Source organism: Somniosus microcephalus, chromosome 1, assembly GCF_052327205.1.
Source record: "Somniosus microcephalus isolate GS21.2 chromosome 1, FLI_Smic_1.0, whole genome shotgun sequence".
Classification (NCBI taxonomy): Eukaryota; Metazoa; Chordata; class Chondrichthyes; order Squaliformes; family Somniosidae; genus Somniosus; species Somniosus microcephalus.
Genome location: NC_140987.1, coordinates 316512655 through 316536141, shown reverse-complemented (window position 1 = coordinate 316536141; position 23487 = coordinate 316512655). Strand labels below are relative to the sequence as shown.

At 46.4% G+C, this 23487-nt stretch overlaps 1 protein-coding gene across 4 annotated transcripts in view; it reads right to left on the bottom strand.

Annotated features, from left to right (window-relative positions):
• The window catches only part of LOC147124867 (nuclear pore glycoprotein p62-like), an 84493-nt gene that overhangs the window by 9465 nt on the left and 51541 nt on the right, over positions 1-23487 (bottom strand). For all 4 annotated transcript variants that reach the window (XM_085994128.1, XM_085994137.1, XM_085994118.1 and 1 more), the window contains 3 exons: positions 15723-15857; positions 8847-8958; positions 182-248 (listed from right to left, as the gene is read on the bottom strand). In XM_085994128.1, the coding sequence (XP_085850254.1) occupies positions 182-248; positions 8847-8958; positions 15723-15857 (314 nt within the window). The remainder of the gene's footprint in view (positions 1-181; positions 249-8846; positions 8959-15722; positions 15858-23487) is intronic.

Below are 23487 nucleotides of genomic sequence, written 5' to 3'. Positions count from 1 at the left end.
ATTCACATCCAAATCATTAATGTAGACCACAAACAGCAAGTTAAAAGAAAAACAGACAGAAGTAGCTGGGACACATACAGGTCTGAATACACACATCTGCACTACTCAAACTTCTAGCTCTTTTGAATATACTGTATTTGAAGCAGTTTTAAAGACATCCCAAGAAAGCAGTAATAAGTACCTGAGCTCTGGTCGATCCACTGCAGAGAATCCATGTGTGCATTGAGAATTTTGCAAATTTGTTGCAGCTGAAACAAGAGGAAAGTCAGAGAGCAGAACACGAGAAAGTAATGCGATTGTTTAATAAATCTTGTAACCCATTCCGACAATGTTAGCAGCACTTGCTCTACACAATGCCATACTTAAACCACTCGCACTTTGAACACCATCTGGTGCCTGGACTACTGGCAGTGCTGCCCATACACAGCACCAAGCAGCACAGGGCAGCGGTGTATTCAAGAGGCTCGGCACGGGAATGCTGAAGAGGTTTCCAGTTCAATTAGTACTTCAAATAACAGGAGAGCGGGTCAACTAGGAACATTTTATTCTTCAAGTAACCCAACTTAAACCTGAATACATGACATTTAAAGAATAGTTCATCATATTTTTTTTGGAGAGCTAGGCTGGCTGCAATAATGGAATATAGATTTAAAAATGATCATTTGCCGTAACCCCGCAGAGCAGTCGCTCTACAATCTTTGTCCAATGACCCCAAATATTCATGTCAGCATCACTTCTGCTGCACCTCAAACTACCGGGATACAAATTCCCCACTGATTTTAGTTCCAGTCCACATACATGGCGCTGGGACTACTGTTCACCATTTACATCAACAATTTGGACTCTGGAATCGGAGGTACAATTTCAAAATTTGCAGACACCACCAAATTGGGGGTATAATTAATAGAGGAGGGCTGTGACAAAATACAGGAAGACATTAATAAACTTGCAGAATGGGCATGTAAATGGCAATGAACTTCTAAATGGACAAGTGAGAGGGGGTACATTTTGGCAGGAAGAATAAGGAGGCCACTTAACTCCTTGGAAAAAAAAAGTGTCTAAAATGGGGTAGAGGACCAGAAGATCTGGGGGTACAGATACACACATCACTAAGTAGCAACGCAGGTTAATCAGGCCATTAAAAAAAGCAAACAAAGCACTAGGGTTCATTTTGAGAGGGGTAGAATTGAAAAGCAGAGTTATGTTAAACTTGTATAGAACTTTGGTTAGACCACACTTGGAGTACTGTGCAGAGTTCTGGTCTTCATATTATAAAAACGATAGAGGCACTGGAGAAGGTCCAAAAAAGATTACTAGGATGATACCAGAACGGAGAGGATATACCCAGAACGGAGAGGATATACCTATCAAGATGGGGCTCTTTTCTCTAGAAAAAACTGAGGGGTGCCCCGATAGAGGTCTTGAAAATTATGAAAGAGTTTGAGAGGGTAGACGTAGAGATGAGGTTTCCACTTGGTGAGACTAGAACAAGGGGCCATAAATCCAATCATTAATAAATCCATCAGGGAATTCAGGAGAAACTTCTTCACCCAGAGTGGTGAGAATGTGGAACTTGCTACCACAGGGAGTGGTTGAGGCGAATAGCATAGATGCATTTAAAAGGAAGCTAGATAAGCACATGCACATGATCACCTACGGTCCTACCCCACCGCGGGCAGAGAACAGAGAGGTACTCATCAAGGACAGAGAGGCAGTCAGTGCCCGCTGGAAGGAGCACTTCAAAAGATCTCCTTAACTGAGACTCTGTCTTCGACGCGAGTGTCCTCAACTCCATCCCGCAGAATGCTACCCAACACCACCTCAGCACAGCCACAGCCGGCAGGAGGTTGAAAAGGCCATCCGACAACTGAAGAACAAGGCTTCAGGAGCAGATAGAATCCCCGCCGAGGCACTAAAGCATGGTGGAGAAGCACTATTGGCGCGAATACATGAACTCATTTCTCTTATCTGGAAGGAGGAGAGCATGCCAGGGGATCTCAGACACCGTAATCGTGACCATCTTCAAGAAAGGTGACAAGTCCGATTGCAGTTATTACAGGGGAGTTTCCCTGCTGTCTGCCACAGGGAAAGTCATCGCAAGAATCCTCCTCAAATCGCCTTCTCCCAGTGTCGCAATGCAGATTCCGCCCAGAAAGGGGCACAATGGACGTGATCTTCACCGTGCGGAAAATACAAGAGAAATGCAGGGAACAGCACCAACCGCTGTACATGGCCTTCTTTGACACCGTCAACCGTGAGGGATTATGGAGTGTCTTCCTCAAATTTGGCTGCCCCCAGAAGTTTGTCACCATCCTCCGCCTGCTTCACAACGACATGCAAGCCGTGATCCTGACCAACGGATCCACCACAGACTCCATTCACGTACGGACCGGGGTCAAGCAAGGCTGTGTCATCGCACCAACACTCTTCTCGATCTTCCTTGCTGCAATGCTCCATCTCACGCTCGGTAAGCTCCCCACTGGAATGGAGCTCATTTGCAGGACAAAAGGGAAACTGTTCAACCTCCGTTGCCTCCAGTCCAGATCCAAGGTCATCCCATCTGCTGTCATCGAAGTACAGTATGCAGACGACGCTCGTGTATGCGCACACTGAGGTCGAACTCCAAACCATCGTCAACACCTGCACCAAAGTGTACGAGAGCATGGGCCTTACACGTTCCATACTTCAGGAACCTACTGTCAACAAGGGCAGACGTCAATGAAGTCCAACACCGCCTTCAGTGTGCCAGTGTAGCCTTGTCACCTGAAGGTGTGTTTGAAGACCAAGACCTCAAACCTGGCACCAAGCTCATGGTCTACAGAGCAGTAGTGATTCCTGCCCTCCTGTATGCTTCAGAGACATGGACCATGTACAGCAGGCAACTCAAAGTACTGGAGGGGTACCACCAACGCTGCCTCCGCAAGATCCTGCAAATCCATTGGCAGGATAGGCGCACCGTCAGTGTTCTTGCTCAGGCCAACATCCCCAGCATCGACCACGCTCAATCAGCTCCGATGGACGGGTTACATCCCCAAGGGCAGCATGGTGGCATAGTGGTTAGCACTGTTGCCTCACAGCGCCAGGGACCCGGGTTCGAATCCGGCCTCGGGTGACTGTGTGTGGAGTTTGCACATTCGCCCAGTGTTTGCGTGGGTTTCCTCCGGGTGCTCCGGTTTCCTCCCACAGTCCAAAGATGTGCGGGTTAGGTTGATTGGCTATGATAAATTGACCCTTAGTGTTAGGGGGATTAAATACATGGGGTTACGGGGATAGGGTGGGATATGTGTTGGTGTAGGGGTTACAGGGATCGGGTGGGATATGTGTTGGTGCAGGCTCGATGGGCCGAAATGGCCTCTATCTGCATTGTGGGGTTTCTGTGATTTCTGTGAATACGAGACTCCCCAAACAAGCGCTCTACTCGGAGCTCCGACACGGCAAGAGCATCCCAGATGGGCAGAGGAAACGCTTCAAGGACACCCTCAAAGCCTCCTTGAAAAAGTGCAACATCCCCTCCGACACCTGGGAATCCCTGGCCCATGACCGCTTAAAAGTGGAGGAGACGCATGTGGGAAGGCGCCAAACACCGAGTCTCTTCGCCGGGAGCAAGCGGAAAGGAGCGCACGTCAACCCAAGCACCCCACCCACCCCTTCAACTACTGTCTGCCCCACCTGTGACAGAGACTGTAGCTCCCACACTGGACTCGGTCACCTGAGAACTCATTTTTAGCATGGAAGCAAGTCATCCTCGGTTGCGAGGGACTGCCTAAGAGAGATAAGCACACGAGGGAGAAAATAAATAAAGATATTCTGATGAGCTTGGAAGAAAGGTGGGAGGAGGCTCGTGTGGAGCATAAACACCGGCATAGACCAGTTGGGCCGAATGCCCAGTTTATGTAATATTATGTAATACTATGCCAATGGTGGTTCAGGAAACTTTCTGGTATCCGGCACGGACGGGACCGACGTGGTGCCAGTTCATCAACAATTCCAGATAACCAAACGCTATAGTAAAAGATACGGAGCTCAGAGCTCCGTATAAAGCAACAAACCTTGTTGCTTACAGCTTCAAAACAATCGGCACAAGTTGCAAGCGTCTTTGTAGCTTAGCAACAGCTTCAGCTACACCCTTGCACAGCAACAAATGGAGTTAAATTTTTTTTTATCTGAACCGACTCCTGAATTTTGCTGGTGGATAGAGCGTTCCGGTTATTTAGGGGCCAGTTAAATCGAAAGTTTCCTGTATTGGGATTCTTAAAAAAAAACACGGCAGTGGCATCATTTGGACCCTTACCTGCCCAAGAGGTCCATGCGACTGGACCCCAATTAAAGGAGGAATCCTGGCCTTATATACACAGTGAGTGGTCCCCCAGAGAGAGAATCCCGACATTCTGGATTGGCCAGTCACACCATCAAATAATCAGATCAGTGGTAACACAAAAACTGAGCCATCCTGGGTTCTGAGTTGGAAGGTGTGAAAGACAGTTCCCACCAGCTGGTGAATTGTTAACTAAAGGAGAATAAACTGAGGATTATCAGGAGAGGGTAGTTAGAAGGAATGTTTTCACAGAGGTTTACTGGAACATGGAATGCTTCACCACAAGGAGCTGTTGAGGTAGAGACTGTAATGTCATTTAAAGAATTTCATAAAGAATATAAAAGGATAAAAGGGAATGGGCAGGGAAAGCGGACTGGAGTAACAGTTCCAGCCGATGAGCGAGGTCTGATGGGCTGAATAGACATAGAAACATAGAAGCTAGGAGCAGGAGTAGGCCATTCGGCCCCTCGAGCCTGCTCCGCCAATCAATGCGATCATGGCTGATCATCCAAATTCAGTACCCGGTCTCTGCTTTCTCCCCATACCCCTTTAGCCTTAAGAAATATATCCAACTCCTTCTTGAATATACTTAACGAACTGGTCTCCACAGGTTCACCACTCTCTGGGTGAAGAAAGTCCTCCTCATTTCTGTCCTAAATGGCCAACCCTTTATCCTTAGACTGTGTCCCCTGGTTCTGGACTCCCCAACCATCAGGAACATCCTTCCTGCATCTAGTCTGTCCAGTCTTGTCAGGATTTTATAAGTTTCAATCAGATCACCTCTCATTCTTCTAAACTCCAGCGAGTACAAGTCCAATCGACCCAATCTCGCCTCATACGTCATTCCTGCCATCCCAGGTATCAGCCTGGTGAATCTTCGCTGAACTCCTTCCATGGCAAGAACATCCTTCCTCAGATAAGGCGACCAAAACTGCACACAATACTCAAGATGTGGTCTGACCAAGGCCCTGTACAACTGCAGCAAGACTTCTTGTTCCTTTGTTCAAACCCTCTCGCTACGAAGGCCAACATACCATTTGCCTTCTTAACCGCCTGCTGCACCTGCATGCTTACCTTCAGCGACTGGTGCACAAGGACACCCAGGTCTCGTTGCACTTCCCCTTCTCCCAATCTATTGCCATTTAGATAATAATCTGCCTTCCTGTTTTTGCCACCAAAGTGGATAACCTCACATTTATCCACGTTATATTGCATCTGCCATGTTTCTGCCCAATCATCCAACATGTCCAAATCATACTGGAGTTTCAACATCCTCCTCACAGCGCACACACACCCAGCTTTGTGTCGTCTGCAAATTTGGAGATATTACATCTTGTCACTGCCTGCCATTCGGAAAAAGACCCGTTTATTCCAACTCTTTGCTTTCTGTCTGCCTACCAGTTCTCTATCCAAGTCAATACCTTGCCCCCAATCCCATGTGCCTTAACTTTACACACTAATTTCTTATGCGGGACCTGATCGAAGGCCTTCTGAAAGTCCAGATACACCACTGGTTCTCCCTTATCTATTTTACCAGTTACATCCTCAAAAAATTCAAGATTAGTCAAGCACGATTTACCTTTTGTGAATCCATGTTGACTTTGTCCGATCCTGTCACTGTTTTCCAAGTGCTCTGCTATTACATCTTCTATAATGAACTCTAGCATTTTCCCCCACTACTGATGTCAGGCTTACCGGTCTGTAATTCCCCGTTTTCTCTCTACCACCTTTTTTGAATAGTGGGGTAACATTAGCTACCCTCCAATCCATGGGTACTGTTCCAGATTCCATCGAATGTTGGAAGATGACCAGCAATGCATCTACTATTTCTAGGGCCACTTCCTTAAGTACCCTAGGATGTTGATTATCAGGCCCGGAGGATTTATTGGCCTTCAATCCCATCAATTTCCCCAACACCATTTCCCTACAAATACTGATTTCTTTCAGTTCCTCCCCTTCATCAGACCCTATGTTCCCCGGCATCTCTGGGAGGTTATTTGTGTCCTCCTTTGTGAAGACAGAACCAATATAAGTATTTAGTTGGTCTGCCATTTCTTTGTTCCCCATTATAAATTCCCCTGATTCTGACTGCAAGGGACCTACGCTTGACTTCACCAATCTTTTTCTCTTCACATATCTATAAAAGCTTTTACAGTCAGTTTTCACGTTCCCTGCAAGCTTACACTCATTCTATTTTCCCCTTCTTAATTAATCCCTTTGTGCTCCTTTGTTGAATCCTAAACTGCTCCCAATCCTCAGGATTATTGCTTTTTCTGGCCAATTTATATGTCCTCTCCTTGGATTTTATGCTATCCCTAATTTCCCTTGTTAGGCACAGTTGAGTCACCCTTTGTTTTATTTTTATGCCAAACTGGGATGGACAAATTATGTAGTTCATCCATGCGGTCTTTGAATGTTTGCCATTGCCTATCCACCGTCAACCCTTTGAGTGACATTCCCCAATCAATCCTACCCAATTCGCGCCTCAGACCATCGCAGTTTCCTTTATTTAAATTGAGGACCCTAGTCTGAGTCAACTACTTCACTCTCCATCTTAATGAAGAATTCGATCATATTATGATCGCTCCGACCAAAGGGGCCTCGTACAACAAGATTGCTAATTAATCCTTTCTCATTACATAATACCCAGTCTAAGATGGCCTGATCTCTGGTTGGTTCCTCGACATATTGGTCCAGGAAACCATCCCGTAAACACTCCAGGAATTCCTCCTCCACAGTATTGTTACTAATTTGGTTAGCCCAATCTATATGTAGATTAAAGTCACCCATGATGACTTCTGTGCCCTTATTGCACGCTTCTTTAATTTCCCTTTTAATGCCATCCCCAACCTCCGCCTTACTGTTGGGAGGTCTATATACCACTCCCACTAACGTTTTTTCCCCCCTTAGTATTTCTCAATGCTACCCATACAGATTCCACCTCATCAGAGCTAATATCCTTCATTACAATTGTGTTAATCCCTTCTTTAACCAGTAATGCTACCCCTCCTCCCTTTCCTTTTTGCCTATCTTTCCTGAATATCGAATACCCCTGGATGTTGAGTTCCCAGTCTTGGCCATCCTTGAGCCACGTTTCCGTAATCCCAACCAAATCATATTCGTTTACCTCTATTTGCGCAGCCAATTCATCCACCTTATTACAAATGCTCCTCGCATTAAGACAAAGCCTTCAGGCTTGTTTTTTTAACGCTCTTAGAATTATTATTTACTGTGGCCACGTTCGATTTAAACAGTTGATTTCTCTGACTGCCACTTTTGGTTTTCTCCTTCCTATCTTTTGTTTTTATCCTCGTTTCCCTTTCCTGTCTCCCTGCTCAGGTTCCCAACCCCCTGCCATTTTAGTTTAAACCCTCCCCCAGAGCACTAGCAAACACTCCCCCTAGGACATCGGTTCCAGCCCTGCCCAGGTGCAAACCGTCCGGTTTGAACCGGTTCCAATGTCCCAGGAACTTGAATCCCTCCCCGTTGCACCATTCCTCTAGCCACGTATTCATCTGAAATATCCCATTTCTACTCTGACTAGCACGTGGCACTGGTTGCATTCCTGAGATTACTACCTTTGGAGGTCCCATTTTTTAAATTTACCTCCTAACTCCCTATATTCAGCTTTTAGGACCTCATCCCGGTTTTTACCTATATCGTTGGTATCTATATACACCACCACAACTGGCTGTTCACCCTCCCCTTCCAAGATGTTCTGCAGCCGCTCTGAGACATCCTTGACTCTTGCACCAGGGGTGCAACACACCATCCTGGAGTCTCGTCTGCGGCCGCAGAAATGCCCATCTATTCCCCTATTACTATAGCTCTACCCCTCTTTTTCCTCCAGTCTTGTGCAGCAGAGCCACCCCTGGTGCCAGGAAGTTGGCTGCTGCTGCTGCCCTCTGATAAGCCATCCCCCCCAACAGCACTCAAAGTGGTGTATCTGTTTGAGAGGGGGATGTCCACAGGGGATCCCTGCACTACCTGCCTGCGCCTAGTACTCTGCCTGTTGGTCACCCCTTCCCTTTCTGCCTGTCCAACCTCTACTTGCGGTGTGTCGAACTCCCTAAACGTGCTGAGCATCGCGAACGCTCCAGTATGCATCCAATCACAGCTCCAGCGCCGCAATGTGGTCTGTTAGTAGCTGCAGCTGGATACACTTCCTGCACACGTAGTTGTCAGGGACACAGGAAGTGTCCGAGTTCCCACATAGCGCAGGAGGAGCATACCACGTGGCCAGGCTGTCCTGCCATGACTTACCCTTTAATTAATTGAAATTAAATTAAATCAACCCCACCAATTACACTACAGTTAAATGGTTTACCAACAGTCCCCGCTACACCAGAGAGACCTTAGTAACTAAAAGTTTAAAAAAGAAAGAAATACTCACCAACCAATCACTTACCTGCTTTCTGGTGATGTCACACTTCGATTACTTTTTACTTCTCTCCCTCCCTCTGAGCTCAGAGACTGCGGATTAGACTACTAGATTGTAAATTCTAGACTAGCTAATATTGCATCCACTTACAGGATCGCTGATCTCGGAGGAGCTGTTGGTGGTGTTGAGATGTTGGATAATTTCCTTCAGATCCTGGGCCATCCTCTTCAACTGGGCATCAATGTTTTCTGCCAATTTATAGCTAGACAGCAACACAGAACAAAGTCACATTCTGTCTTTACTTTCAGCAGGGTACGCGAGGGGGAGTAGAGGGCAGCAGCGATCAGGAGGACCTGCCCTCTCTAGCTCAATTCGAACACCTCGACACCACCCCAGCATCAGTTAAAAGAAGAGAGACCAGGCAATGAACTTATCATGTGGCATAACACTAAGAGCTGCTGGCCACTCACCATAAACTAAAGTGCTGAATCTGGGACCTGGCCTACAGCCCAACAGCACTGTAGGGAGGTCCTGACTTGCATGGTTTGGTCCTGCCCGTGGATACAAATATCACACTGGAGTCATTAACTAGGAGCACCCCCTTTCTGACAAATATTGTAACCTCAAATAAAGACAAAACATGTTGGAAACACTCAGCAGGATCTGCGGAGAGAGAGAATGGAAGCCGGGGTTAAGGTCTGAAGTTGTTTAGTTCAATGTTAAGGCCAAAGGCTGTAAAGTGCCTCACAGAATGACGAGGTTCTGTTTCTCGAGCTTGCACGGAGCTTCATTGGAACAGTGTAGGAGGTAGAGTACAGAAAGGTCAGAGTAGGGTGGAGAGTTAAAGTGGCAAGTGACCGGAAGCTTAGTGTCACACTGGTGGAGGTGTTCAGCAAAGCACTGTAACCTCCACTGGCTGTACTGCGATGTAGCTGCTATGACTATGTAGAAATGACTCTGCAGCTCACTCACCAAAAACAGATGCACTATACTGAGAAACAAGATGTTCCAGTCATTGCTACATGGATCCAAGCACCTCGTCAGTTTGGATCCAAAGTTCATTCCTCCCCCCTCCATTAGATTGCCACATTTATCCTTTGTGTCACATCTGAGCTGCAATGTAATGGGTTTGATTATCTTTATTTTCAAAGTTCCCTCTCTATGCCAGTGTACAAATATATACACATGGCAATACTGCTGAATGGGCAGAACTTAACTAACTACCTCACGTCAATTTGTTTTTAACAGCAGGAATCATTTATATTTTTAAAAGTTTGGCAATTAGACATTAATAAGTTTATGGAACAAAAAGCTAAACATGGGAATGCTGAAGCCATCATCTTCGGTTCCAGCAGCAACTCCCTTCCCTAGCCATCAACTCCACCGCTTCCCCCACCTCCCCATGTCACTGTCTGAGGCTGTTCACAACTTCAATATCTCATCTGATCCTGAACTGAGCTTCTGACCACCACCGCTCCATCACTTAGACCCCCTACTTCCACCTCTAATATCACCCACCTTTTCCCCTGCTCCAGCCCATCTGCTGCTGAAACTTTAAAGCCTGTTACTTCCAGACTCGATGATTCCAGTGCTCTCTTGGCTGGCCTCCACCCAGAGTAAAGCAGCTCACTCAAATCCTCGCAGACCCCCACTGGGCCACACACACACACACGGTGGCATAGTGGTTAGCACTGTTGCCTCACAGCGCCAGGGACCCGGGTTCGAATCCGGCCTCGGGCGACTGTGTGTGGAGTTTGCACATTCTCCCCGTGTTTGCGTGGGTTTCCTCCAGGTGCTCCGGTTTCCTCCCACAGTCCAAAGATGTGTGGGTTAGGTTGATTGGCTATGATAAATTGACCCTTAGTGTTAGGGGGATTAAATACGTGGGTTTACGGGAATCGGGTGGGATATGTGTCGGTGCAGACTTTGATGGGCCGAAATGGCCTCTATCTGCACGGTGGGGTTTCTGTGATTCTGTGAATAACCTCAAATTTAAAATTCTTATTCTTGTGGTGAAATAACTGTGGGTTCGTCCCTCCCCAGCTTTTTTTTTTTTTTTTTTTAAATTTGTTCTGGGATGTGGGCGTCGCCAGCAAGGCCAGCATTTATTGCCCATCCTGAATTGCCCTGAGAAGGTGGCGGCGAGTGGCCTTCTTGAACCGCTGTAGTCCTTGTGGTGAAGGTAGACCCAGTGTTGTTTTGGAAGGGAGTGCCAGGATTCAATGACGATGAAGGAACAGCAGGCACTATGTTTCCAAGTTAGGATTGTGTGTAACTTGGAGGGGAAATTGCAGGCGATAGCATTCCCACATGCTTGCTGCCCTTGTCCTTCTAGGTGGAAGAGGTCGCGGGTTTGGGAGGTGCTGCCGAAGCAGCCTTGGCGAGTTGCTGCAGTGCATCTTGTAGATGGTACACACTGCAGCCACAGTACGCTGGTGGTGAAGGGAATGAATGTTTAAGGTGGTAGATGGGGTGCCAATCAAGCGGGCTGCTTTGTCCTGGATGGTGTCAAGCTTCTGGAGTGTTGTTGGAGCTGCACTCATCCAGGCAAGTAGAGAATAATCCATCACACTCCTTACTTGTGCCTTGTAGATGGTGGAAAGGCTTTGGGGAATCAGGAGGAGACACATTCACTGCAGAATACCCAGTCTCTGATCCACTCTTGTGGCCACAGTATTTATGTGGCTGGTCCAGTTGAGTTTCTGTTCAATGGTGAGCCCCAGGATATTGATGGTGGGGGATTCGGTGATGGTAATGCCATTGAATGTCAAGGTGAGGTGGCTAGACTCTTGCTTGTTCGGAGATATATTGCTTGCCATGGAGTGCGCACAACGAAAATTCACCAGACTGATACCTCGACGTACGAGGAGAGATTGGGTCGACTAGGCTTATATTCGCTAGAGTTTAGAAGAATGAGGGGGAATCTCATTGAAACTTATAAAATTCTAACAGGACTAGACAGACTAGATGTAGGAAGGATGTTCCTGGTGGTGGGGGGAGTCCAGAACCAGGGGTCACAGTCTAAGGATAAGGGGTAAGCCATTTTAGGACAGAGATGAGGAGGAATTTCTTCACCCAGAGAGAGAGTGGTGAACCTGTGGAATTCTCTACGACAGAAGGCAGTTGAGGCCAATTCATTAAATATATTGAAGAAGGAGTTGGATATATTTCTTAAGGCTAAAGGGATCAAGGGAAATGGGGAGAAAGCAGGGACAGGGTACTGAATTTGGATGATCAGCCATGATCTCATTAAATGGCGGAACAGGCTCGAGGGGTCGAATGGCCTACTCCTGCTCCTATCTTTTATGTTTCTATAATCATTGCCTGGCGCTTGTGTGGCATGAATGTTATTTGCCACTTATCAGCCCAAGTCTAAATGTCATCCAGATCTTGCTGCATGCAGGTATGGACTGCTTCATTTTCTGAAGAGTTGCCTCCCAAATGCTGTTCCTGACTCTGGCTGCTTGTGCGCTTCCTCCAATCCCCTTTTGCTGGCTGTGCTTTTACCAGCTTTATGCCTCACTGTCTGGTATTCCAACAACCCGCCCCCCCCCTCCCTCCGAGTGAAGAAATTTCTCCTCATTTCAGTCCTAAATGGCCAACCCCTTATTCAGAGACTGTGACCCCTGGTTCTAGACTCCCCAGCCAGCGGAAACATCCTCCCTGCATCTACCCTGTCCAAGCATTGTAAGAATTTTGTATGTTTCAATGAGATCAACACTCATTCTTCTAAACTCTAAATATAGGCCTAGTCTACTCAATCTCTCCTCATAGGACAATCCACCTCCCCCCCCAATCCCAGGGGCTGTCTGGTGAATCTTCGTTGCATTCCCTCTATGGCAAGTATATCCTTCTTTAGGTAAGGAGACCAAAACTGTACACAATACTCCAGGTGTGGTCTCACCAGGGCCCTATACAATTGCAGTAAGACATCTTTACTCTTATACTCAAATCCTCTTGTAATAAAGGCCAACATACCATTTGCTTTCCAAATTGCTTACTGTACCTGCATGTTAACTTTGTGGTTCATATAAAAGGACACCCAGGTCCCTCTGAACACCAACATTTCTCAATTGCTCATTTAAAAATTACTCTGCTTTTCTATTTTTGCTACCAAAGTGGATAACTTCACATTTCGCCACATTTTCCATTTGCCACTCACTTAGCCTGTCTGTATCCCCTTGAAGCCTCTTTGCATTCTCCTCCCAGCTTACATTCCCACCTAGCTTTGTATCATCAGCAAACTTGGATATATTACATTTGGTCCCCTCATCCAAATCATTGTGAATAGCTGAGGCCCAAGCACTGATTCTTGTGGTACCCCCACTAGTTACAGCCTGTCAACCTGAAAATGACCTGTTCATTCCTACTGTTTTCTGTCCATTAACCAATCCATGGTTGTATATTACCAATCCCATGAGCCCTAATTTTGTTTAATAACCTCTTGTGGCACCTTATCAAATGCCTTCTGAAAATCCAAATGCACCACATCCACTGGGCCCCCCTTATCCATCCTACTAATTACAACCTCAAAATACTCTTAACACATTCGTCAAACATGATTTCTTTCATAAATCTGCGTTGAGTCTGCCCAATCCCATTATTATTTTCTAAGTGCCTTGTTACCACATCCTTAATAGGTTCTAGCATTTTGCCTACTACTGATGTCAGGCTAACTGGTGTGTAGTTCAAGTTTTCTCTCCCTCCTTTCTAAAATAATGGGGTTACATTTGCTACCTTCCAATCTGCAGGAACTGTTCTAGAATCAATGGAATTTTGCAAGATGACAAACCAATGCCACTTTATAATTTTTTTTTTTTTTTTTTTTAAACCCTAGGATGTAGGCCACAAGGTCCAGGGTATCTATCGGCTTTCAGTCCCATTAATTTCTCTGGAACTATTTTTTTTTAACCAATACTAATTTCTTTCAAGGGAGGAGATTGCAGGGGCTCCGACACACATTTTCATATCCTCTCTGGCCACAGGGGAGGTGCCAGAGGACTGGAGGACAGCTAACCTAGTACCATTATTCGAGAAGGGTAGTAGGGATAAACCAGGGAATTACAGGCCAGTGAGCCTAACATCAGCGGTAGGGAAATTATTGGAAAAAATTCTGAGGGACAGAATTAGCCTCCACTTGGAGAGGCAGGGATTAATCAAGGATAGTCAGCATGGCTTTGCCAGGGGGAGATCATGTCTAACCAATTTGATTGAATTTTGAGAGGAGGTGACTAGGTGTGTGGATGCGGGTAGTGCAGTAGATGTAGTCTACATGGACTTCAGCAAGGCTTTTGACAAGGTCCCGCATGGGAGACTGGTCAAGAAGGTAAGAGCCCATGGGATCCAGGCAACTTGGCACATTGGATCCAAAATTGGCTTAGTGGCAGGAGGCAGAGGGCGATGGTTGAAGGTTGTTTGTGTGACTGGAAGCCTGTGTCCAGTGGTGTACCGCAGGGATTGGTGCTGGGTCCCTTGCTGTTTGTATTGTACATTAATGATTTAGATATGAATGTAGGAGGCATGATCAGTAAGTTTGCAGATGACATGAAAATTGGTGGAGTGTTAAATAGCAAGGAGGGAAGCCTCAGGCTACAGGATGAGAGATGGGCAGAACAGTGGCAAATGGAATTTAACCCTGAAAAGTGTGAGGTGATGCATTTTGGGAGGACTAACAAGGCAAGGGAATACATAATGAATGGTAGGACCCTAAGAAGGACAGAGGGACCTTGGTGTGCATGTACATAGATCCCTGAAGGCAGCAGGACAGGTAGATAAGGTGGTTAAGAAGGCATATGGGATACTTATATTCTATGCCTCGGCTAATGAAGGCAAGAGCAGGGAGGTTATGATGGAGCTGTACAAAACGCTAGTTAGGCCACAGCTGGAATACTGTGTGCAGTTCTGGTCGCCACACTATAGGAAGGATGCGATTGTATTGGAGAGGGTGCAGAGGAGATTCACCAGGATGTTACCTGGGCTGGAGCATTTCAGCTCTGAAGAGAGATTGGACAGGTTGGGGTTGTTTTCCTTAGAGCAGAGAAGGCTGAGGGGGGACCCGATTGAGGTGAACAAGTACAAGGGGCATAGATAGGGTAGATAGAAAAGGAACTTTTCCCCTTAGTAGAGGGGTCAATAACCAGGGGGCATAGTTTCAAGGTAAGGGGCTTTGAGGAAAAACTTTTTCACCCAGAGGGTGGTTGGAATCTGGAACTCACTGCCTGAAAGGGTAGTAGAGCTAGGAATCCTCAACATTCAAGGAGCATTTAGATGAGCATTTGAAACGCCATAGCATACAAGGCTATGGACCAAGTGCTGGAAAATGCGATTAGAATAGATAGGGCTTGATGGCCGGCGCAGACACGATGGGTCGAAGGGCCCCTTTCTGTACTGTATAACTGACTATTCCAGTTCCTCATTCTCGCTAGACCCTTGGTTCTCCACTATTTCTGGGAGGTTTTTTGCATCTTCTTCCATGAAGACAGAGTATGTGTTTAATTTCTCTGCCATTTTGTTATTCCCCATTATAATTTCTCCTGTCTCAGCCTGTAAGGGAGCCATGTTTACTTTCTCTAGTGTTTTCCTTTTTACATACCTATAGAAGCTTTCACAGTCTGTTTTTATGTCTCTCGCTAGTTTACTCATATTTTACTTTCCTTTTCTTTTCTTGATCCTCCTTGGCTGAATTCTAAAATCCTCCCAATCCTCAGGCTAACTACTCGTTTTGGCAACATTATAAGCCTCTTCCTTTAATCTAATACTATCTTTAATTTCTCATTAGCCACAGTTGGACAATTTTTCCCCGTGGGGTTTTTATTCCTTAAGGGATTAAGGAATAAAACAACCCCTTTGACAAAGCTTCCCGACATTTTGTTTTACATTAAAAGGTGCTATTTAAATATGATTATTGTTTTATCTAACCTGTGCTGTACCTGCCCTGGGAGTGTTTGATGGGACAGTGTAGAGGGAGCTTTACTCTGTCTCTAACCCTGTGACATAGAGCCCTAGACAAAAACACCAGACACTCACGTGTGCTCTCGCTCTTCATCTGCATGCTGCAGGTAAATGGTGCCATGTTGGTCCCTGACCGATTCCTCCAGTGGTGCCAGCAGGTCTTCCAGCTCCTTTTGCTGCGACAGGATGAAGTCAAGCTCTTGGTCCAGTCTACGAGAGAGAGATATTTTCAATGAAATTAGACGTTGCATTCTCTCATTACATGTTTACAAGTTTAAAATCAAGGAGACCAGGGATGATCTGCTCGTCCTCTTTGTTTATGTAGGGAAATCGAAATACGTTAAAACAGGCAAATCATAAGAACATAGGAAATAGGAGCAGGAATCGGCAGTTCGGGCCTTTTCCGTGATGCAGTAAGATCGTGGCTGATCTACCTCAATTCCACCTTCCCGCACTATTCCCGTAGTAAGCAAAAATCTATCGATCTCTGTCTTGACTATACAGAGTGACTGAGCCTCCTCAGCCCTCTGGGGTAGAGAATTCCAAAGATTCACCACCCTCAGTGAAGAAATTTCTCATCAGTCCTAAATGGCCGACCTCTTATTCTGAGACTGCCCCCTGGTTCTGGACTCCTCAGCCAGGGGAAACATCCTCCCTGCATCTACCCTGTCAATCCCCTTAATAAATTTTATACATTTCAATGAGATCACTTCTCATTCTTCTAAACTCTAGAGAATATAGGCCTAGTCTACTCAATCTCTCCTCATAGGACAATTCCCCCCATCCCAGGAACCAGTCTGGTGAACCTTTGTTGCACTCCCTCCAAGGCAAGTATATCCTTCCTTAGGTAAGGAGACCAAAGCTGCGCACAATACTCCAGGTGTGGTCTCACCCAGAATCTATCCAACTGCAGTAAGACTTTTTTACTCTTGTACTTCTCCAATCCTTTTGTAATAAAGGCTAACATGCCATTTGTTTTCTAATTGCTTGCTGTACCTACATGTTAACTTTGTGACTCATGTACAAGGACACCCAACATTTCCCAGTCTCCCACCATTTAAACAATATTCTGCTCTATTTTTCCTATCAAAGTGGATAACTTCACATTATATTCCATCTGCCATGTTCTTGCCCACTCACTTAACCAATCTACAGTATATCCCTTTGCAACCTCCGTGTCCTCCTCATAACTTGCTTTCTCACCTTGTTTTGTATAGTCAGCAAACTCCCCTCATCCAAGTCATTAATATATAGATTGTAAATAGCTGAGGCTCAAGCACAGATCCTTGTGGCACCCCACTGGTTACAGCCTGCCAATCCGAAAATGACCAGTTTATTCACACTGTTTTCTGTCCGTTAACCAATCCTCAATCCATGCTAATATATTATTCCCAACCCCATGAGCCCTAATTTTGTGTAATAAGCTCTTGTGTGGAACCTTATTGAATGCTTGTTGAAAATCTAAATACACTACATCCACTGGTCCCCCTTTATCTACCCTGCTAGTTACAACCTCAAAAAGTAGATTTGTCAAACACGATTTCTCTTTCATAAATCTGTGTTGACTCTGCCCAATCATATTATGACTTTCTAAGTGTTCTGTCATCACGCCCCTAATAATAGGTTCTAGCATTTTCCCTATTACTAATGTCAGGCCATCTGGTCAATAGTTCCCCGTTTCTCCCTTTCTTGAATAGCGGGGTTATATTTGCTACCTCCCAATCCGCTGGGACCATTCCAGAATCTAGGAAATTCTGGAAGATCAAAACCAATGCATCCACTATCTCTACAGCCACCTCTTTCAAAACCCTAGGATGCAGGCCATCAGGTCCAGGGGATTTGTCAGCTTTTAATCCCATTAATTTCTCCAGTACTATTTCTTTACTAATGCTAATTTTTTTAAGTTCCTCATTCTCACCATCATGTAAGCATTCTATGGTTCTAGCATGGAAGGCAGCCATTCGGCCCGTCGAGCCCGTGCCGGCTCTCTGCAAGAGCACTTTAGCTAGTCTCACTCCCCCACCCTTTCCCTGTAGCCCTGCAAATTTTTTTCCTTCAGGTACTTATCCAACTCCCTTTTGAAAGCCAAGATTGAGTCTGCCTCCACCACCCTTTCAGGCAGTGCATTCCTGATCCTAACCACTCACTGGACCCTTGGTTCCCCACTATTTCCAGAATGTTTTTGTCTTCTTCTGTAAAGACAAATACAAAGTATTAGTTTGATGTCTCTGCCATTTCCTTATTCCTCATAATTTTTCCTGTATCTGCCTACAAGGGACCCACGTTTACTTTCGCTTCCTTTTTACATGCCTATAGAAGCTTTTACAACCATCCAAATGCAGGAAATGCTGACACCACATTACAGTAATGCGATCCCCTCTACTCTGTTGTTCTGAGATTCACCTCTTTGCAGAAGAGGCAGCAGCAGAAACAGCACGCTGATGGACAAGGTATCAGACACACACATGCCTGATACTCGCATCTGCAGCTCTGCTTCCTATGTACAATGGCATTTGTCAAAACATTTGAACAGGAGGACGCCATTCAGCCCCTCGAGCCTGTTTTGCCATTCAATTAGATCACTGCTGATCTGTATCTTAACTCCATTTACCTGTCTTGGTTCCATATTTCTTAATATAAGTTCTGAAATTTTCAATTGACCTAGTCTCAACAGTTTATTTGGGAGATAGTTCCAGATCTCCACTACCCTTTGTGTGTAGTGGTGTTTCTAAACATCATTTCTCAACAGCCTGGCTCTAATTTTAAAGGTTGTGCCCCCCCTTGCGCTGGACTCCCTCCACCAGAAGAAAGTTTCTCTATCTACCCTATCAAACCCTTTAAATCATCTTAAACACCTCAATTATATCACCCCTTAATCTTCTATACTCATGGGAATACAAGTCTAGTCTATTCAACCTGCCTTTATAATTTAGCCCTTTTATTATTCTGGTGAATCTGCACTGCTCCCCTCCAAGGCCAATACATCCCACCTGAGGTGCGGTGCACAGAACTGAGCAGTTACTCCAATGGGGTCTGACCAGAGTTTTATACAACTGAAACATCACTTCCACCCCTTTGTATTCCAGCCCCCTCGAGATAAAGGCCAACATTCCATTAGCCTTTTTAATTATTTCTGCACCTGGTCACTTGCTTTGAGCGATTTCTGTGCTTGGACACCTAAATCTCTCTGCTCACCATTTAGAAAACACTCATTTATTTTTCTTAGGTCTAAAGTGCAGACCTCACACTTCCCCACATTGAACTCCATCTGCCAGTTTTGCCCACTCACTTAATCTATCAGTGTCCCTTTGCAACTTTCTACTCCCATCTACACTATTTACTGTGCCACCAGCAAACTTAGATATACGGCAGACTTCAGAGCGGTCCTGTTTAAAGCCAGATTCTTGTTGACGTCAGTTTTCAGAATGAGACAGAACTTGAGATACCTCCAGTCCAATACTTACTCCAAGATCTTGCTGACTCATGAAATTCAAGACAAACCAAACCCATTAGAAATTGCTCTCTACAATGCTCTGCCGACCATAGACACATCTCAGGCCTCCATTCAATACAATGGTAGACGTGGAAAATCAATGTCGGTCCTGGGGACAGTAACTCAGGCCATCTGCCCACAGTAAGACAGTAATGAGGCCCCGAGACTGACCCTTGTGACCTCCACGTCCAGCAGAATGTGAGTGAATCAACTCAATTATTCACCACACAAACTCGAACTTACATCCAACTGGTTGCTGGTGGAATGGAGGACATAGGCAGAGGAGATTTACTAGAATTATACCAGGGATGAGGGACTTCAGTTACATGGAGAGACTGGAGAAGCTGGGGTTATTCTAAGAGCAGAGGTTAAGAGATTTGATAGGAGGTGTTCAAAATTATCAAGGGTTTTGATAAAGTAAATAAGGAGAAACTGATGCCACTGGCAGGAGGGTCAGTAACCAGAGGACACAGATTTAAGGTAATTGGCAAAAGAACCAGAGGTGACATGAGAATTTATTTACCCAGCGAGTTGTAATCTGGAATGCACTGTCCGAGAGGGTGGTGGAAGCAGATTCAATAGTAACTTCCAAAAAGGGAATTGGATATATCCTTGAAAAGGAAACATTTGCAGGGCTATGGGGAAAGAGCAGGGGAGTGGGACTAATTGGAAAGCTCTGTCAAAGAGCTGGCACAGGCACAATGGGCCAAATGGCCACCTCCTGTGCTGTGAGATTCTAGGATAGGGCTGACACACACTTCACATTCTGTGTGTATCCAAGACAGTTTTCTGGAATATTTTCTGAACCAAGAGAACAGGCCTCACTAGATTTAACAATGAGTCAATAATGGTGAGGAAACACCTAGCTAACAGGGACAGGATCGAATTCGATATTGGGTTGGAGTTATCAACTAAGGTTTTAAATTTAGGTAATGCAGACTTCAAAGGAACGAGGTAGAATTTTTTTTAATTTTATTTTTTTTAAACTGTAAATAGTTCCTGGGATGTAACTGGCAAGGCCAACATTTATTGCCCACCCGTAATGGCACTCGAGAGGGTGGCAGTGAGCCACCTTGAACCGCTGCAGTCTGTGTGGTGAAGGTACTCCCATAGTGCTATAAGGGCAGGAGTTCCATAATTTTGACCCAGCGATGACGAAGGAATGGCAATACATTTCCAAGTTGGGATGGTGTGTGATTTGGAGGTGGCGGTGTTACCATGCGCCTGCTGCCCTTGTCCTAGGTGGCAGAGGTCGTGGGTTTGGAAGGTGCTGTTGACGAAGCCTTGGCAAGTGACTGCAGTGCATCTTGTAGATGGTACACACTGCAGCCACGGTACGCCGGTGGTGGAGGGAGTGAATGTTTAAGGTGGTGGATGGGGTGCCAATCAAGCGGGCTGCTTTGTCCTGGATGGTGTTGAGCTTCTTGTGTTGTTGGAGCTGCACTCATCCAGGCAAGTGGAGTGTATTCCATCACACTCCTGACTTGTGCCTTGTAGATCGTGGAAAGGCTTTGTTTGGGGAGTCAGGAAGCAAGACACTCACCACAGAATACCCAGCCTCTGACCTGCTCTTGTAGCCACAATATTTATGTGGCTAGTCCAGTTAAGTTTCTGGTCAATGGCGACACGCAGGATGCTGATTCGGCAATGGTAATGTCATTGAATGTCAACGGGCAGTGGTTAGACTCTCTTCTTGGAGATAGTCATTGCCTGGCACTTGTGCGGCGCAAATGTTACTTGCCACTTATCAGCCCAAGCCCGAATGGCATCTAGGTCTTGCTGCATGCAGGAATGGACTGCTTCATTATCTGAGGAGTTGTGAATGGAACTGAACACTGCGCAATCAGCAGCAAACATCCCCACTTCTGAACTGATGGAGGGAAGGTCATTGATGAAGCAGCTGAAGATGGTTGTGCCTAGGACACTGCCCTGAGGAACACCTGCAGCGATGTCCTGGGGCAGAGATGACTGGCCTCCATCTCAGCCCCAGGACGAGGTCAAGCAGATCTTTCCCTCAAGTTGGTTCTCACCACCTGTCGCAGGCCCAGTCTGGCAGCTATGTCCTCAGGACTTGGCCAGCTTGGTCAGTAGTAGCACTACCGAGCCACTCTTGGTGATGGACATTGAAGTCCCCCACCCAGAGTACATTCTGTGCCCTTGCTACTCTCAGGGCTTCCAAGTATTGATGAATCAGTACTCTGCAATGTTGAACATGAGGGAGAGTGGTAGGGGGCAAGCAGCAGGAGGTTTCCTTGTCCATGCTTGACCTGAAGCCATGAGACTTCATGGGGTCCAGAGTCAATGTTGAGGACCCCCAGTGCCACTCCCTCAACAGTATACCACTGTGCCATCACCTCTGCTGAGTCTGTCCTGCCTGTGGGACAGGACATACCCAGTGATGGAGGAGTTGGGACATTGGCTGAAAGGTATGGTTCTGTGAGTATGACTATGTCAGGCTGTTGCTTGACTAGTCTGTGGGACAGCTCTCCCAATTTTGGCACAAATCCTCAGATGTTAGTGAGGAGGACTTTGCAGGGTTGACTGGGCTGGGTGTAGTGTTGCATCTGAAGCTGGTGCCTACGATGCCAGGTGGTCCGTCCAGTTTTATTCCGATTAGTGCTTTTCGTAGCAGTTTGGTACAACTGAGTGGCTTGCTAGGTCATTTCAGAGGGCTTCTTCTTCTTAGGCAGTCCCTCGGAACTGAGGATGACTTGCTTCCACACTAAAGATTAGTTCTCGGGTGACTGATGAGTCCAATGTGGGACCTACAGTCTCTGTCGCAGGTGGGGCAGACGGTGGTTGAAGGATTGGGTGGGTGGAGTGCTTGGGTTGACGTGCGCTCATTCCGCTGTTTGCACTTGGCTTCTGCTTGCTCCCAGTGAAGAGACTCCAGGTGCTCGGCGCCTTCCCGGATATTTCTCCTCCACTCTGTGGTCTTGGGCCAGGGATTCCCAGGTGTCAATGGGGATGTTGCACTTTTTCCAGGAGGCTTTGAGGGTGTCCTTGAAGCGTTTCCTCTGTCCATCTGGGGCTCTCTTGACCTGTCGGAGCTCCGAGTAGAGCGCTTGTTTTGGGAGTCCGTATCTGGCATGCGATGTGGCCCGTCCATCGGAGCTGATCGACGCTTTGACCACGCTCTATGCTGGCCTGAGCGAGAACAGACATTGGTGCACCTATCCTGGATTTGCAGGATCTTGCAGAGGCTGCGTTGGTGGTACCTCGCTGGTGCTTTGAGGTGCCTGCTGTACATGGTCCATGTCTCTGAAGCATACAGGAGGGCGGGTATCATTACTGCTCTGCAGACCATGAGCTTGGTGCTGGGTTTGAGGTCCTGGTCTTCAAACACTCTTCCTCAGGCAACCGAAGGCTGCACTGGCACAATGAAGGTGGTGTTGGACTTGGTCATGGATGTCTGCCCTTGTTGACAGTAGGCTCCCGAGGTATGGAAAGTGGTCCACATTGTCCAAGGCCTCATCATGGATTTTGATAATTGGGGAGCAGTACCGTGTGGCGGGGGCAGGTTGGTAGAGGACCCTTGTCTTACGGATGTTTAGTGCAAGGTCCATGCCCTCAGACGCTTCGGTGAAGGTGTTGACGATGGTTTGGAGTTTGGCCTCAGTGTGCGCAACGCAAGCGTCGTCTGCATACCGTAATTCGATGAGAGGATGGGACAACCTTGGATCTGGACTGGAGGCGATGGAGGTTGAACAGTTTCCTGTTTGTTGTGTAGATTAGCTCCACTCCAGCAGGGAGCTTACGGAGGGTGAGATGGAGCATTTAGCAAGGAAGATCAAGAAGAGAGTTGGTGCGATGACAGCGCCTTGCTTGACCCCGGTCCGTACATCAACTGGGTCTGTGGTGGATCCGTTGGTCAGGATCACGGCTTGCATGTCATCGTGAAGCAGGCGGAGTATGGTGACAAACTTTTGAGGGCAGCCAAATTTGAGGAGGACACTCCATAATCCCTCATGGTTGACGGTGTCGAAAGCCTTTGAGGTCAAAGAAGGCCATGTACAGCAGTTGGTGCTGTTCCCTGCATTTCTTTTGTAGTTGACGCGCGGTTAAGAGTCAACCACTGTGGGTCTGGAGTCACATAGGCCAGACTGGGTAAGGACGGCACATTTCATTCCTTAAAAAAAGGACATTAGTGAACCAGATGGGTTTTTACGACAATCCGGTAGTTTCGTGGTCACCATTACAGATACTAGCTTTTTATTTGATTTATTTAATTAGCTGAATTTAAATTTCCCAGTTGCCCTGGTGGGATTTGAACTCACGCCTCTGGATAATTAGTCCAGGCCTCAATTAATAGTCCAGTAACAACCACTATGCTACCGTACCCATAGA